Source organism: Microcaecilia unicolor, chromosome 5 (genome assembly GCF_901765095.1).
Source record: "Microcaecilia unicolor chromosome 5, aMicUni1.1, whole genome shotgun sequence".
NCBI lineage: Eukaryota > Metazoa > Chordata > Amphibia > Gymnophiona > Siphonopidae > Microcaecilia > Microcaecilia unicolor.
This window is the reverse complement of record NC_044035.1, coordinates 151,935,328-151,951,745: the sequence shown is the minus strand read 5'-3', so window position 1 is coordinate 151,951,745 and position 16,418 is coordinate 151,935,328. Positions and strand designations below refer to the sequence as shown.

Below are 16,418 nucleotides of genomic sequence, written 5' to 3'. Positions count from 1 at the left end.
ATGGAAACCAAAGACGCCCATCTCAGAAACGACCAAATGCAAGCCCTTTGCTCGTGGAAGGAGCCAGCATTTGTAGTGCACTGGTCCCCCTGACATACCAGGACACCAACCGGGGACCCTAGGGGGCACTGCAGTGGACTTCATAAAATGATCCCAGGAACATAGCTCCCTTACCTTGTCTGCTGAGCCCCCCAAACCCTCCTAAAAGCCACTACCCACAACTGTACACCACTACCATAGCCCTTACGGGTGAAGGGGGCACCTAGATGTGAGTACAGTGGGTTTCTGGTGGGTTTTGGAGGGCTCGCTGTTTCCTCCACAAACGTAACAGGTAGGGAGGGGGATGGGCCTGGGTCCGCCTGCCTGAAGTACACTGCACCCACTAAAACTGCTCCAGGGACCTGCATACTGCTGTGATGGAGCAGAGTATGACATCTGAGGCTGGCAAAAAATATTTTTAAAGATGATTTTTGAGGGTGAGAGGGGGTTAGTGACCACTGGGGGAGTAAGGGGGGGGTCATCCCTGATTCTCTCCGGTGGTCATCTGGTCATTTAGGCCACCTTTTTATGCCTTGGTCGTAAGAAAAACAGGACCAGATAAAGTCGTCCAAGTGCTCATCAGGGACACCCTTTTTTTTCCATTATAGGTCGAGGACGTCCATGTGTTAGGTACGCCCAAGTCCTGTCTTTGCTACGCCTCCAATACGCCCCTTTGAACTTTGGTTGTCCCTGCGACGGAAAGCAGTTGGGGACGTCCAAAATCGGCTTTCGATTATAACGATTTGGACGACCCTGTGAGAAGGACGCCCATCTTCCGATTTGTGTCGAAAGATGGGCGTCCTTCTCTTTCGAAAATGAGCCTGCTAATCTCCTTAACTATGACGTCGTTCTGATATCAGTCGTTACATTCTCAATACACATTTAAAGTCACGCTTCTTTTTTCTCTTTTGCCAGGTAAGAGTTATCGCTGTACTATTCCTTATTAATGATGTTTTAAAAGGTTTTGCTTTTAAAGTGCTCTTGATTCCTTTCAGCAGCTGTTTGGCTGCGTTTCATGCCATTCACTGTTTTGTTGACTGTGTAAAGCTTACCTTACTGGTGAGTCTCATTACATAGTTTTTTCACTCTTTTTCACATACGCTTGTTCTGTAGGCATTCAATATAAATTTAGCACTAATCTTTTTTCTGATGGTGGACTGAGTTGGGGCTCATCTTACTAATACATTTGCCACATATGGTTTTTGCTAATTAATTTTTTTATAATAATATTTTAATAATTGGTGTAGTGTCATATACATCTTTTTAATATAGTACACGTTTGGGATTTACAGAAGCACTGCATTCACAGTTTATTATGTATTTATTTCTCGTGTGTGTTTGTATACTTTTTCCTACTTGCTTTCCTTTTTCATGGTACTCACATCACAAACGCTGTGTCTCTAGGTGTGTCTAATAGTTCATTATTTTGTTTTTGATCAGCTGTGTTATTCCTTTTCATTTACTATAGGCTTGTTTGGCAAAATTTGGAAGCTAGAAGTGACAAAACATCCTTTGGAAGGTATATGCACTAATTGTATCAGCCTTCGATGACTGTGTAGATAGAAGCATAAATTGTTTTGTATTGTAGCCAGCACACTGATAGCCATTAGTATTATGTTTTTAAGCTGCAATTCAATACAGTTTTTATGTCTCTTTTGTTGGTTTTATGGTTTAATCTTCAATTTTATGTATACTTATTTATTGATATGGTATGTATTTTATATTTTTAATTTTTAGACTCCTGATGTTGAGGTTCATAAGCCTTTCCTTTTAAGTTTTATGACAGAGACTGCTTACCAATTCTTTAGCTGCCCTCTGGACTGACTCCATCCTGTTTATATCTTTCTGTAAGTATTCTAAATGGGGCCTCACCATAGACGAATACCAGGGCACCATCACCTCTTTTTTTCCTGCTGGTCATCCCTCTCCTTATGCAACCAAGCATCCTTCTGGCTTTGGCTGTTGCCTTATCTACCTGTTTGGCCACTTTAAGGTCATGAGACACAATCACCCCCAAGTCTCGTTCTTCTTCTGTACACAGAAGCACCTCACCCCCTATATTGTACCATTCCCTTGAATTCTTGTGACTCAAGTGCATAACCCTGCATTTCTTAGCATTAAATCTTAGTTGCCAATCATCAGACCATTCTTCAAGCTTCACCAGATCCTTCCTCATGCCATCCACACCCTCGGGGGGGGGCACCCTATTACAGAGTTTGGTATCATCTGCAAAAAGACAATCCTTACCAGACAGTCCTTCCAAAATATTACTCACAAAGATGTTAAAAGAGAGCTGGCCTGAAGACCTGGGGTGGACTGCATTCAGGCAACCGGGCAGTCCCCGAGGGCCCACAGGCTCTGTCCCGTTGCCCACCACTGCCAGCGATCCTACCTTGAAGAGCCCTGGTGGTCTAGTGGCTTCTTTGAGGGCAGCTGAGCAGGAAAGAATCCCAATCTTTCCTGCCTGCTGCCACTAGTGTGCCTGGGACTGATGCCACCATGTTTTAAAAATGGCTGCTGAGACTGCCAAGACCCACAGGACTGCCGCAGGATGGGCACACTAGCTGCAATGGGTAGGAAAGAGCGAGATTCTTTCCTCCCCAGCTGCCCCTGAAGAAGCCACTAGACCACAAGGGACCTTCAAGGTAGGACCCACTTTCATGGGTCTGTAGTGCATGGGGGGGGGGGGGGGCGGGAATTGCAGTGGTGGGGGGATGTGATATGTGTGAGGGGGTGGCAGTGGGCAGTGGCTAGGGGGCACTAATGACCCTTACTGCCCAGGGGCACAGATTCTTGCGACACATCGCTGATAACATCCCTTTCCTCAGTGCAAGCTCCATTGACCCCTACCCTCTGTCTCCTCCTGCTTAACCAGTTTTTGACCCAGGCAGTCACCATAGGACCCATACCAAGGGTACTCAATTTGTTTATTAGTTGCTGTGAGAAACCGTGTCAAAGGCTTTGCTAAAATCCAAGTACACTACATCTTATGCCCCTCCCATGCCCAACTATTTGGTCATCCAGTCAAAGAAATCAATCAGATTTGACTGACACGACCTGCCTTTAGTGAAGTCATGCTGTCTCGGGTCCAGCAGTCCATTCGATTCGAGAAACCTCACAATCCTCTGCTTTAGAAGCGTTTCCATTAGTTTACTCATCACCAATGTCAGACTGACAGGTCTGTAATTTCCAACCTCCTCCTTACTTCCACTCTTGTGCAGAGGGACCACATTCGCCCTTCTCCAGTGCTCTGGGACCACTCCAGACTCTAAGGAAGCATTGAACAGGTCAGACAGCGGAGCCGCCAGAGCATCTCCGAGTTCCTTGAGTACACTTGGTTGTTTCCCATCAGGCCCCATCGCTTTGTCTACTTTTAGTTTAGCTAGCTCCTCATGAATACAGTCTTCTGAGAATCGGTCCCGGTCTACTGTCCATCCATCCCCAGTAGCATTTGTTTTCTGCGGTCCTTTCCCCGGCCTTTCATCCGTGAACACAGAACAGAAATAATTGTTAAGCAGGTCAGCTTTATCCTTATCTGCTTCTACATATTCCTCACCCTCAGCTTTGAGCCTCACAGTGCTATTTTTGCACTTCCTCCTGTCACTTCCATATCTGAAAAATGTCTTGTCCCCCAATTTTACCATATCAGCTATCTTTTCTTCCATTTGCCTCTTTGCTTTCCTAACAACTTTTCCAGCTTCTCTTAGCTTTTCCAAGTATTTTTGCCTGTCTTCTGCCTTTTGAGCCATCTTGTAACATAAGAAAGCTAACCTTCTTTCTCTTACCTTTTCAGCTACTGCACTCGAGAACCACAGCAGCCTTCTTTTTCTCTTTCTTTTGTAATTTTCTAACATAAAGGTTTGTCACTTTTAAAATAGCTACTTTCAATTTTGCCCACCGCTGTTCTACTTCCTTCACCTGCTCCCATCCAACTAACTCTTCTTTGAGAAATTCCCCCATCTCAGAAAAGTTAGTTTTTTTGAAGTCTAGGACCATAGGAGCCAAATTTTCAAAATGATTGGGAGGTGCTGAATTTTTTTTTTTTTTTTTTTTTACAGGCAGTGCGTTCTCTCCCCCCCCCCCCCCCACACCTTAAAATCCTGTCTGCTGCAGTCTTCACCTAGGCAGTGTCAGCGCCACTCATAGGCTGCCTGCAACCTGCACCAGGGCTTCTTCCCTGAACAGTCCCACCCCTCAGCCCCCCTGTACTGTGCAAATATAAAGAGATGCAAATTTCAAAAACTGACATATTTCAATCACTATACTATAGGTTAACAAATACAAATAAAACAAAAAATGGAAATTATGATAATAACATTTTATTGGACTAAATACATTTTTCAATTAGCTTTCAAAGGCCAAAACCTCTTTCCTCAGGTCAGGACAGTATACTGCTGTTACGGTATTCTGTTCTGACACGACAAAGTTTAACTAAACAAAATAAAAATCTAATCACAAATTATTCCAGGCACTGACTTTTGGTTATGTGACTTGCAACAAAACCCAGTGCAGGTATAAATATCTTTACATATACATACATATTAACTTTAGAATCAAAATGAAAAAAAAAAAAACAATTACCTAAAATAAATCAGGCGCATTTTTTAGAAAAAAAAGTTTCCCCAGCAAAACCTTGGTCCTAGAATGTAGACTGCATCCTGGCACATACCACCATAGCCTATTTGAAAGCTATACTGGATTTACACCAAACAACATTCACAAAACACCAGTACTAATATTTTTTTTGTTTGTTTCAACGATTTTTATTGATGACTTGACAAAACAAAGAAATTATACAACCATCTGGTAATGCAAAATATATAGTCCAATAACAACACATCAAGTGCTCCTGTATATTGCAAAACGCCATCAAATTTTAACTAATTGAACTTCCCCCTCCCATACCCCTTCCCCTCCCCCCATTTTCACTTATGTTCATCAGTTTTTATTGACAACAGAATTGCAAAACTACAAACACCAGAATAACATATTCACAGTATATTCTACTGATATATCACAATGACAACGAAAATCATTTTCATTGTGTTTGGACCCTTATATCCCCCTCCCCTCCTCTACCCCCTACACCCACCCTATATTCCCATATAATTATTTCGCCGTGCACCAGAGTTAAACGTAATATCAATTATAATTTATCAAGGATTAGACTTTTTCCCTGTTGTGTTATCTTGGCTAAGTAGGGGTTCCAAATCCCAAGAAATCGGAGCTTACGTTTATAAGAGCCTCTAGCTTCTTGTGCTTCCCAGGTAATTACCTGATGTACTTGGTTTCGCCAGTGCCAGTATTCTGGCTTGTCTTGTGAAGCCCATTTTTGCAAGATGCATTTTCTTGCTATCAAGCAAAGCTTGCGACACAGCAAGACTTCACCCGCACTGAGCCCCCTAAATGTGTCTGGACAATCAAGCACCACCTGGGCAGGCGTTCCCTGTACACATTTCGGCATTATTAAAAAAAAGAAAGAAATGCCGCCACCCTCTTCCAAAAACATCTTATAAGCGGACATCCCCAAATCCCATGATATAGAGAATTATCAGCTGAGTTACACTTCAAGCAAGTGGGTGTCTTTATTCCACCTGCTCGGAATAGCTGAAATTGTGAAAAGTATGCTCTATGAATAACTCTGTATGCACACTCTTTATATCCTGCACCATTTGGGGGATGTTCTTAAGATGCACTGCAATATCCCAAGAAGTAAGATCTTGACCTACATCTACCTCCCAACGTCTCTTAAGCTGAACCAGCTCCTTTCCAGGCACTAATGCCCAAAGTTTCTTCTGTAGATTAGAAATGGAGGGGGCCTCACTAGAAATTTCGGCAAATAGGGTTAAAATTCTCTCTCCTAAGCGAAACTGAAGTGCCACCTTATCGAGAGAGTGAACATAGTGTTTCAGCTGACAGTGTGCAAAGGTGTCACCCCAGTGAATGGACTCTTGAGGGATCAGGTGATCTAAAAGTCTAGGCTCTCCTGTGTGGTCTACTACTGTCCCCAAGTTATTGAGTCCTTGAGCTTCCCACCGCACGAACACTAGATTTTCCTGTCCAGGTCCAAACATAGGATTCCCTCTAATCGTTAAGAGTTCCGACACCTGTGGATCGCCTCCCAGGTGTTTCCCCAAGAATCTCCATGCATCCCGTACGGGTCCCAGAAGTACGGATTTACCTCCCAGTTGTGCCAATGTTGCACTATCTCCATGCAACAATGAGACCAGTTGATAAGGTTTAAACAACTCCCTTCAGTACTAATATTTTAAACTTTGCTCTTTCCAGCACAGCAGCTCTCAAGAGCTGCTGTGTGCCCGCCCTCCCTCCACAACTCATCACTAACTATGCCACATTATTTTGAATGACCTGCAACCCCTTTATCAATTTACCTGATAAAACTACACACATAGCATCACAATAATCTGAAGGATCAAGGCTCTTTTCTCCAAATAAGGACGAGAAGTTGTTAGCTGGATAAGAACGTCTAGGGGAAGATGAAAAGCAGTGGGTAACATCTCAAGTCTGTTAGCTACTTTTCTTAGAACATAACATAATAATAAACAAACCTGAAAAATGCTATTTTATGGGCAACAAACCTTTTTGTTAGGAAAGTAAAGAACATTGAGAGGAAAAGGAGGCCACTCTGGTTCTCAAAAGTAGTAGCTGAAAAGATAACGAAAAAGAGGTTAGCCTATAAGAGACCAGAGAAAGAGGAAGACATGCAACAATATCTGGAAAGTAAGGGGTCCTTTTACTAAGGCATGCTGAAAGATTTAGCACATGCTAATGATTAGCACGCGCTAAAAGTTAAGACGCCCATAGGAATATAATGGGCATCTAATCATTTAGTGCAGGCTAATCATTAGCATGCGTTAAATCTGTTAACACACCTTAGTAAAAGGACCCCTAAGTCAGGAAAGCAAACATGAAATGGAAGAAAATAGAGCCAATATGGTAAAATGGGGGGGGACAAGATAGTTTTTTGATGTTATTAATAGGAAGAAGTGCAAATGTGGCATTGTAAGACTCTAGGGTAAAGACGAGGAATATGTGGATGCTGATGAGGATAAAGCGGAATTACTTAACAAATATTTCTGTTCTATGTTCATAGATGAAGGGCCAAGCATAGGTCTGCAGAAGACAAATAGGAATAGTTGTGTGGCTGATCATGAACAATTTTCAGAAGACTGTGTTTTGAGAAGCTAGCTAAACTAAGGGCAGACAAAGCGGTGGGGCCAGATGGCATACATCCAAGGGTATGGAAGGAACAGGGAGGTTCTGGTGGCTCTGCCGTCTGACCTTTTCAGTGCTTCCTTAGAGTTGGGAGTAGTCCCAAGGGACTGGAGGAGAGCAGATGTGGTCCGGCTTCACAAAGACAATGAGAAGTTTGGGAACTATAGGCCAGTTCGTCTATCTCTGTGTTCAGTAAGTTATTGGAACTGCTTCTTAAACACAAGACAGTGTGGTTTCTGGAATCCAGTGGATTGCAGGACCTAAGGATGGATCTGATTAATCTCTTTGACTGGGACACCAGAAAGTTGGATCAAGGGAGAGTGCTAGATATGGTGTACTTATATTTCAATTCTAGTATATATTATACTTTTATATTATTGCATGCGGCAGTACACTGAAAGAGATATATATTTACGCGTTCACAAAAAATTGGAGAAAAAAGCCTCAGTAAAGCTACCCAGCCAACCAATGTTGTAAGGCATGAGCACGGCTCACCATCATAGGACTAAAAAAAACTCCACTTAAATAGAGTGCTCAAAAGAAATGTTCAAAAACTCAACCAATGTGACAAACGCATATAACACCCAAAGGAAATACAAGAACAGCTTAGGTCAGTATTTAAACCAGTTCAGTTCATTCCAATAGCATAGTTATAATCCACTTAGCTTCTTTCCAAATGTTCAATTTGACCAGTATGTCCAATAATCCAAATACCCAACAGGGATTCCCCATTTTGTGTTTGAGATGCAGTGGACATGACACAGGATTGTTACCCCTGATGTAGCTATCGCGAAACGGGGTAATGCATTTGGGCTACAAAAGCTCAAGGGAGTGGTACAATATAGGAGGTGAAATACTTCTGTGCACGAAAGAAGAGCGGGACTTGGAAATGATATCTAATCATCTTAAAGTGGCCAAGCAGGTAAAAAAGGTGACAGCAAAATCCAGAAGGATATTTGGGTGAATATGGAGAGGAATGGCCAAAAAAAGGAAGTTACAGTGGCTTGATTAAGTCTCTCATGAGACCGCATTTGGAGTCCTGGGTTAATTCCGGAGAAGGCACCTTCAAAAAGACATAATAAACAGGATGAAGTCATTCCAGAGTGTGGATATTAAAATGGTCAGTGGTCTCAGTTGTAAAGCACCAAATTCTATAAATAGTGCCGAAAAAATCAGCACCACAAAAATAACATGCTAAGCGCTATTCTATAAATGGCGCTGAAAGTCACCAGCTGTTTATAGAATACACTATGAGGGAAATCCTATAGGCACCTTAAAAATCGGTGCTGTAAAACCACCATGTTAGTGTGATTCTATAAAGTGCGCCTAAAGTTAGGCAGAGTTTATAGAATATGCTCAAGTGCTATTCTGGCACCTAAAATTTAGGAACATCCATTTAGGCCACCTAAAACCAGGCCTAAATACCTGCGCCTAAGTTAGGTGCAGATTGGGTGTATTCCATAATAGTGCGCCTTTTCGACTGTGCATATTAGAATTTATATGCACCGTGTTATAGAATACGTCTAGAAAGGTGTGCACATAGATTCTAATTAAAGCCAATTATTGCTGCTAATTGGTTGTTAAGTACCAATTATCGGCACTGATTGGCTTGTTAATCAATTAAGTTGTGCATGCAATCTGGCTGTGCGGCTGGGGGGTAGTACTTAACTATAGACGTGAGGATTTATAGCAAGTAAACTCGGGTGTAAATCCCTGTGTCTAAATTAGGTAAGGATCCTCCTTATTCTATCACAGCACACATAAATTCTAGAAACACCCATGGTCCTCCCATGGCTGCACCTCCTTTTTGGAGCCATGTGTAAAATTTACACACGGATCCGTGCAAATAAAAATGTGTGTGTAAATTTCAATTAAAGCCAATTAGTGCCGATAATTAGCACCCTATTAGATTAAATTGCACACTTAAAGATCTCAATATGTATACTTTGGAAGAAAGGCAGGAACGGTTGTATATGACAAAGGCATTTAAATACCTTAGTGACAAAATTGTATGGGAGGCAGGTCTCTTTCAAATGAAAAGGAAGCTCTAAAATAAGAGCCACAGATTGAAAATAGAGTAATCCAAGGAAATAATTCTTCATGGAAAGGTATGGAAGAGACAAGGACTATATCTGAATTCAAGAAAGCATGGGATGAGCACAGAGGATCTCTGAGAGGAAGGGTAGTAGAGATTAACTGTTGTTATGGCTAGACAGACTGGATAAGTCATATGAGGGCTGATATTCAGACCATGAAAGTTAGGCCAGCTAACTCCCGTGGTTGGCACTAATGCCAGATATTCAATGCCAGGCTGTTACTGGTTTGAACTTAACCGGTCAAATTAATATTCGGCACCAGCCGGTTAAATTCAAACTGGCCAAAGATATTCCAGGTATACACACAGCCAAACATGGCTGCTAAACTCACCCTGAAAATCGACGGATAGCTGGCCAAGTACTATTTAACTGGTCAGGTCCTGTTCCTGGCTGGTTAAATGATTTTGAATATCGGGGAATGGTCTTCATCATTTCCTTGTTTTTATGTAATGTCCTTTTGTGGACACAGCACATAGCCATGGACAGAGGCGGAAAATGTCTCTTTATGCATTCAAGTATACTAACAACTTTCCCAACGGCCTTGTCATATTGTCTAATTACCTTGAAGTCATCACAGATAATGACCCCGTAAGTCTCATTCCTATTTGGTGATTGACAGCTCTTCCTCTCAAAACTGGATTTGACCTTTGGATATCTGGTGTCCCAAATGTATAATTAAGCTTTTCATTTAAAAAAAAATGAAAACATAGTTGGCTGCCAAACTCTTAAATCAATCTTGGGCTTCTTTTCAAAGGTAAAGGTAGGCCCCAAGTGTATGAATGGCAAACTTTAGTGAAGCTCTTTGGCTACAAAAGCCACAGGATAATTATAATATGCAAAATAACCTGATTAGATATGCCAATATATGATGAATACAGAATCATAGCCAGGTTGTGATGCCAGGGGGAGCGGAGCGCAGACTACACAGGTCAGTGCGAGCACTGTGTAGGCGCGCCGGACCGCCTGAAAAATAGGAGCCGTCGCCATCAGAAGCCCATTTGGGGGAGCAGTCGCTCCCCTGGCGCCCCCACCTATCTATGCCTGGATGAATATTTATGTAGACATACTGAAAATCAGACCATTTTTGGCTCTTCTGAGAGAGAGTGAATGTCCTGGCTTTAAGGCCTCTGATAACAGTAGAAAATGACACGAAAACAAAATTTGTCCCCGTACCTGCCCCGTTCCCACAAGTTTTGTCCCCGCCTCATCCACATAAGTTCTGTTCCTGTCCTTCTCCCATTCCCCACGAGCTCTGACCCCCACCCCCGTGAGCTTTGTTTGATCCCATCAGCAAAAGCCTTGAACAGTTATGATTTTATGTTTAAATCATTTTATTAAAGTATAAAAAGAAACAATAATCTGTACAACTGTCTTTTTATAAATCACAAACAATGCAGAAGAAGGATCAACAAAATCCCTGTCTCCCCTCACAAATATCCCCTCCAATATCGGGAAAACTGAACAAGCCAAATTATTACAGAATGCTACATAGAAAATTCATGCTAACAGAATACCTCAGTCACACACACAGAACACAAATGCCAAATACATAATACTTCCCAACTCACTCACTAGGGTCTCCTGCCCATTTAGTATTTCTTCTCTCTCCAGCTCACCGTCCATCTGCATCCCTATCTTTCCCCATATTCATCATCTTCTTTCTGTGTCCCCTATACTTCCCTGTCCAGCAACTTTTCTGTGTCCATCTCCCCGCACTCATCATCACCACTCTATGTCACTATCCTCTCTACCTGTATCCAGCATCACTTTTCTGTGTCCCTAAGCCCCCCCCCCACAAGTCCAGCATCTCCCTTCTGCGTTCCTATTCTCCCCCATGTTTAGCGTAGCCCTCTTTGTCCATATACCCCCTCCCATGTCTGGCATAGCCCCTCTGTGTCCATATACCATCAGCATGCAGCATCTCCCCTTTGCATTCCTGTCTCTACCTTATGCATGGGGACTGACATGGGGATTGGGTGCTGCCAGTTCCTGTCTTCTGATGCAGCTTCCTGTTTTTGCTACACAGGAAGTTGCGTCGGATGACAGGATCTGGCAGAGAGAAGGCCCAGGAGCAGGCCTGTGAAGATCGCTGTTGGCTTAACTTCTGCATAAGGTAGAGCTACTGCAAGAGGGAGGGAGGAAGGAAGGTAGGCATGGAGATGTCAGACCCGTGGGAGCAGTAACCGCAACTTTTTCTTTTTTTACTGCAGAAGCAAAGCTTTTTACCATTCCCGTGGGGCTGTAAAAAGATTTGCTCCCGCACCTGCAGTAAATGGGTCAATTTGTTTTCTTTTCCTGAAGATTTACTGCAGCACCCAATCCCCGTGTCATTCTCTAGGTCGCAACTTCCATATCCCTCAATTAAATGCAGACAGAGCTCTGTATCTCACCTGTAGAAGAGCTGGTCCTGTGCCAGCTGGAGGCAAATACGTACTGGATTCTCAAAAAATTTAATCACTGTGTCAACACGATATGTAAGCTCAACATCTGCCTGGGCTTTCACATCAGCTTGGAAGTAATCGGTGCCGACTTCTGCTTTAAAGTCAATGGCCAATCCAGCTCTGGAATGGGAAAAAGACAAAATCTGTCTCAAGTATGTTCTGGTGTAGGTTCCTCTCCACTGAAGCATGTTATGTGTATGAAGATACTGTGTACATACAAACCTAAGAAACAAAGGCAACTTGTGAAAAGGAGAGTGGTTACTATTAAAAGGTTATCATTATTTCAACACTAGTAAAAAAGGCCCATTTCTGGCTCTAATGAAATGGGCGCTAGCAAGGTTTTCCACGCACGCATGTGCAGTGGCCCTCCTCTCTCCCTCCCCCCCCCCCCTTGGCACATCACCAAAGGCCCTCCCCGGCGCATCACCCCAATCCCCTTCCCTCGGGCTCATCAACCCCCTCGCCACCCGCAGCCGCGAATACTAACGCTGTCGCTGTCCGTCCGCTACTGCTTCTCGTCTTCAGCAGCAGTGGCCTGTACAAAAAGAAAAAAGGGAAAAAAAGTTTTTTTACCTGAAACGCGGCTCCGTAGACAGCCATGTGGCATTGGCTGTCGTCTCTGCAGCCACTTCTCTCCCCTGTGACGTAGCTGCGCTCCTCCGGGGTTTTCGTCCAGGGGCAGTGAAGTCAGAGGGGAGAGGAAGAGCGCCTGCAGAGAGGACAGCCAATGGCAGATGGCTGTGTACGGAGGCGCATGTCAGGTTAAAATTGTTTTGTTTTGCTTTTTTCTGTTTGTACCGGCCGCTGCTGCTGAACAGGAGAAGCAGCAGTGGCTGGACAGCGTTAGTATTGGGGGCTGCGGGTGGCAAGGGGGTTGATTTGCCCATGTGTGTGTGTGTGGGGGGGTAGGGGCTTGGGTGATGCGCCAAGGGGGGGGGGGGGTGGTTAGGGGCTTGTGTGATGCGATTTGCTGAGTGTTTGTGCTCTGCCCACGATGTCATCACGTTGTGACGCGAGGGCGGGGCAGACAGTCATGAAGCAAAAGCGATCTACACAACTAGAAATTTAGAACGTTGGGAGAATTGAGGCTTCATTAGAACGTTGGAGGTGCGAATTATGTATGGATGGGGCGTGGCTGAGGGCGGGTCTATGAGTGAGGGTGAGTGGTGCTGACAGCCTAGCCTACGAACAGTACAGGGCTTCAGTGCTTCCCTGCCACGGAGTGAGCTTCAGAACGTTCGAGGTGGGAATTATTTATATAGATACTTAAATGGCCTACTGAGGAAATCATACTGCTTATTAAAAAAAAAATTAGCAAAGACACTGAAAACTTACACATCTCAAATCTGTTAGCTTTTGATTTTCTAAGAATTTGTGATCATTTTATATTTTTTGTGTCCATGAGAGACGATTGTCACAGTGTACCCTCAAGACATGAGTGTCAAGTATAGCACTGGACTTTCAGTCAAGAATTTTTGTGGAGAGTAAGGCAGAGATGTCTCCGTTATGGGAATATGTACCCCAATATTCAGCTGGCGACAGTCAGCGTTTTTTAAAACGCTGATCATCGCTGGCTAAATTATCCCCCGATATTCAGTGCCGGGCCATGTCCGAGCACTGGCACTGAATATCGGGGGGCCAATTTGGGGTAGGCAGGCTGCTGCAGCTTATGTGGGCCCAATCGATATTCAGCCAAGCCCACATAACAGTTATGTGGCCCCAGCTGAATATCAGACTGGGATTGCATAAGTTGTTTAAATTTTTTTTTTTTAATTGAAATCCCCTTGAGCCCCTGACGCATCGCATCCCTTTCCTCGCCCCCTCCCAACCCGTGGCCAAAAGCCACTCCTCCCCACAAATGCCACCTGTCCCCACCCCAATCCATGACCCCCCAGAGTTCATGCATGCCCCCCGGGCCTACTTTAATCCCTGGTGGTCTAGAGGTGGTCATTGGGGGTAGGAGCAGAGCCCCCTTGCTCCTGCCCCTTACGGCACCTTTGCAAAATGGCTGCTGCAACCTCTCATGGCAGCTTGCGGTGCTTCATGTAGTACCATGAGCTGATACGAGCGTACGTGGCAGCCATTTTGCAAAGGTGTCGCAAGGGGCAAGAGCGAGGGGGCTCTGTTCCTGCCCCCAACAACCTCCACTGGACCAATAGGGATTAAGGTAGGCCCGGAAGGGACCTGCATGGACTCTGGGAGGGGGGGTATTGGGGAGGGGGCAGGTGGCATTTGCAGGGGGAGTGGCTTGTGGCTGCAGGTTGGGAGGGGGAGAGGGAGAAGATGTGATGCGTCGGGGGCTCTAAGCGGTCTTCAAGTTAAAGAAATATATATATGCGGGTCCCAGCCCAATATGCTTTTGAGCTGTCCTAAATTCACCCACTTAAGCTTATGCGGGCATCAGCTGAATATTGCCGGCACCTGCATAAGACCTGGCTCCTCCCCAACATGCTCCCAGCCCACCCCTGACCGGCCCACTTTCTGGGGGAGCCAGTCAGAGGCGATATTCAGCGGCACTGGCTGGTTTAGTGCCACTAAATATCAGCGGTTAGGCGGGGACAGGCGATTTAAGCGGGCCAGAGCCTCTTCAGCCCGCTTAAATCGCTTTGAATATTGGCCCTATGGTGTCCACTGAGGCAGCACAGAATGGGGAAGAGTTCTCGGACATAGCATAACTTTATGATCATCACCTATACAATATAATTTCTGACAATGAGTTGGATCCTTAGTGACTAATCCATTGATTTCATTGTAGCAGGCAAACAGTGCTTTATTGGCAGACATAGGTTTTTATATAATTCCATGCATATGTGAGGGAGTGAGTGCAACTGTCACAATCCCAGGCTTTCAACAAACAGTCATGAACTCTGGAACAACGTGAGCCCTTGGCCTACTGTCGTCGAGCGGCAGCAGGAGGCAAAACCCGCCAAGCAGCACTGGACTTGATTCAGGATGCACTTGGTTTGGCTGGAATCGGATTCAGGAACGGACTTGGCTTGGCAGGAACAGCATTCAGGATACTCAAGCACGATTCAGGATTTCCAACAAGCTTGGCAAGAACAGGATTCAGGATACTGTAACCGGATTCAGGATACTCAAAGAATATCTTGTGATTTTTTTTCATTATAAATCATTTCTGTACGCTGTTAGAGCTCCAGTATACCCAGTGCAAAAAAAGACAGATGTAAATTCTCAAATTGGACATATTCCAAACACTAAAATGAAAATAAAATGATTTTTTTACCTTTGCTGTCTGGTGACTTTGTTTTTCTGACCATGTTGGTCCCAGTCTTTGATGCTGCGGCTCTCTATCTGTTCCCTTAACTCCGTTTCCAGGGCTTCCTTTCCATTTCTTTACTTTCCTCCTTTCTTCTTCATTTCTTGCTCTACATCCATAAGTAAAAGCTGGGTCCTCCGCAGACTTGACTAGAGGAGGTATAGAGTGGATCCAGTTTTTGCCTATTTTCTCCATCCATATGCAGTTTTTCTCCTCTTTTCCCTTTCCCTCATCTCCGTCAGTATGCATCTCCTTCCTATTCTTCCCTCCCCTCCATCCATATGCATCTCCTTCCTCTCTCTTCCCTCTCATCCATCCATGTCTAGAATTTCTCCTCCTCTCCATCCATGATCATTTCACTTCCTCTCTCTTCTCTCCCTTCCATCCATGTCCAGCATTTCAACTCTTTCCCATCCCCTCCATCTATGTGCAGAATTTCTCATCTCCCCTAAATCCATGTGCATCTCCTCCTCTGTCTTCCCTCCCCTCCATCCATGTTCCTCTCCCCCTCCCCTCCATCCATGTTCATCTCACTTCCTCTCTCTTTCCTCCTCTCCATCCATGTCCAGCATTTCAACTCTCTCCCCTCCCCTTCATGTGCATCTCCTTCCTCTATCTTCCCTCTCCTCCATCCATGTCCAACATTTCTCCTCTCTCCTTTCCTCTCCATCCGTGTGCATCTCCTTCCTCTGTCTTTCCTTTCCTCCAATATTTCTCTTTCTTGCCCTCCACTCCATCCATGTCCAGCATTTCTCCTCTCTCCCCTCCCGTCCATCCATGTGCATCTCCTTCCTGTCTTCCCTCGCCTCCATCCATGTCCAGCATTTCTCCTGCCCTCCCCTCCATCCATCCATGTCCAGCAACTCTCCTCTCTCCCCTGCCCTCTCCTCCCATCCATATCCAGCAATTCTCCTCTGGCCTCCCCTCCCATCCATGTCCAGCAATTCTCCTTTGCCCCTATTCTTCCCTCCCATTTATGTCCAGCGATACTCCTCTCTCCCCTGCCCCCTCCCATCCATGCCATACATGTCCAGCGATTCTCATTTGCCCCTATTCTTCCCTCCCATTCCTGTGCAGCAATTCTCTTCTCTCCCCTGCCCTCCCCTCCCACCCATGTCCAGCGATTCTCCCCTGCCCTCCCCTCCCATCCATGTCCAGTGATTCTCCTTTGCCCCTATTCTTCCCTCCCATCCATGTCCAGTGACTCTCCTCTCTCCCCTGCCCTCCCCTCCCATCCCACCCACGTCCAGTGATTCTCCTCTGCCCTCCCCTCCCATCCATGACCAGCAGTTCTCCTTTGCCCCTATCCATCCCTCCCATCCATGTCCA

At 44.9% G+C, this 16,418-nt stretch overlaps 1 protein-coding gene across 1 annotated transcript in view; it reads right to left on the bottom strand.

Annotated features, from left to right (window-relative positions):
- The window catches only part of LOC115470349 (microsomal triglyceride transfer protein-like), a 135,418-nt gene that overhangs the window by 4,011 nt on the left and 114,989 nt on the right, over positions 1 to 16,418 (bottom strand). The window contains exon 17 of the mRNA XM_030203425.1: positions 11,762 to 11,932. Coding sequence (XP_030059285.1) covers positions 11,762 to 11,932 — 171 coding nt within the window. The remainder of the gene's footprint in view (positions 1 to 11,761; positions 11,933 to 16,418) is intronic.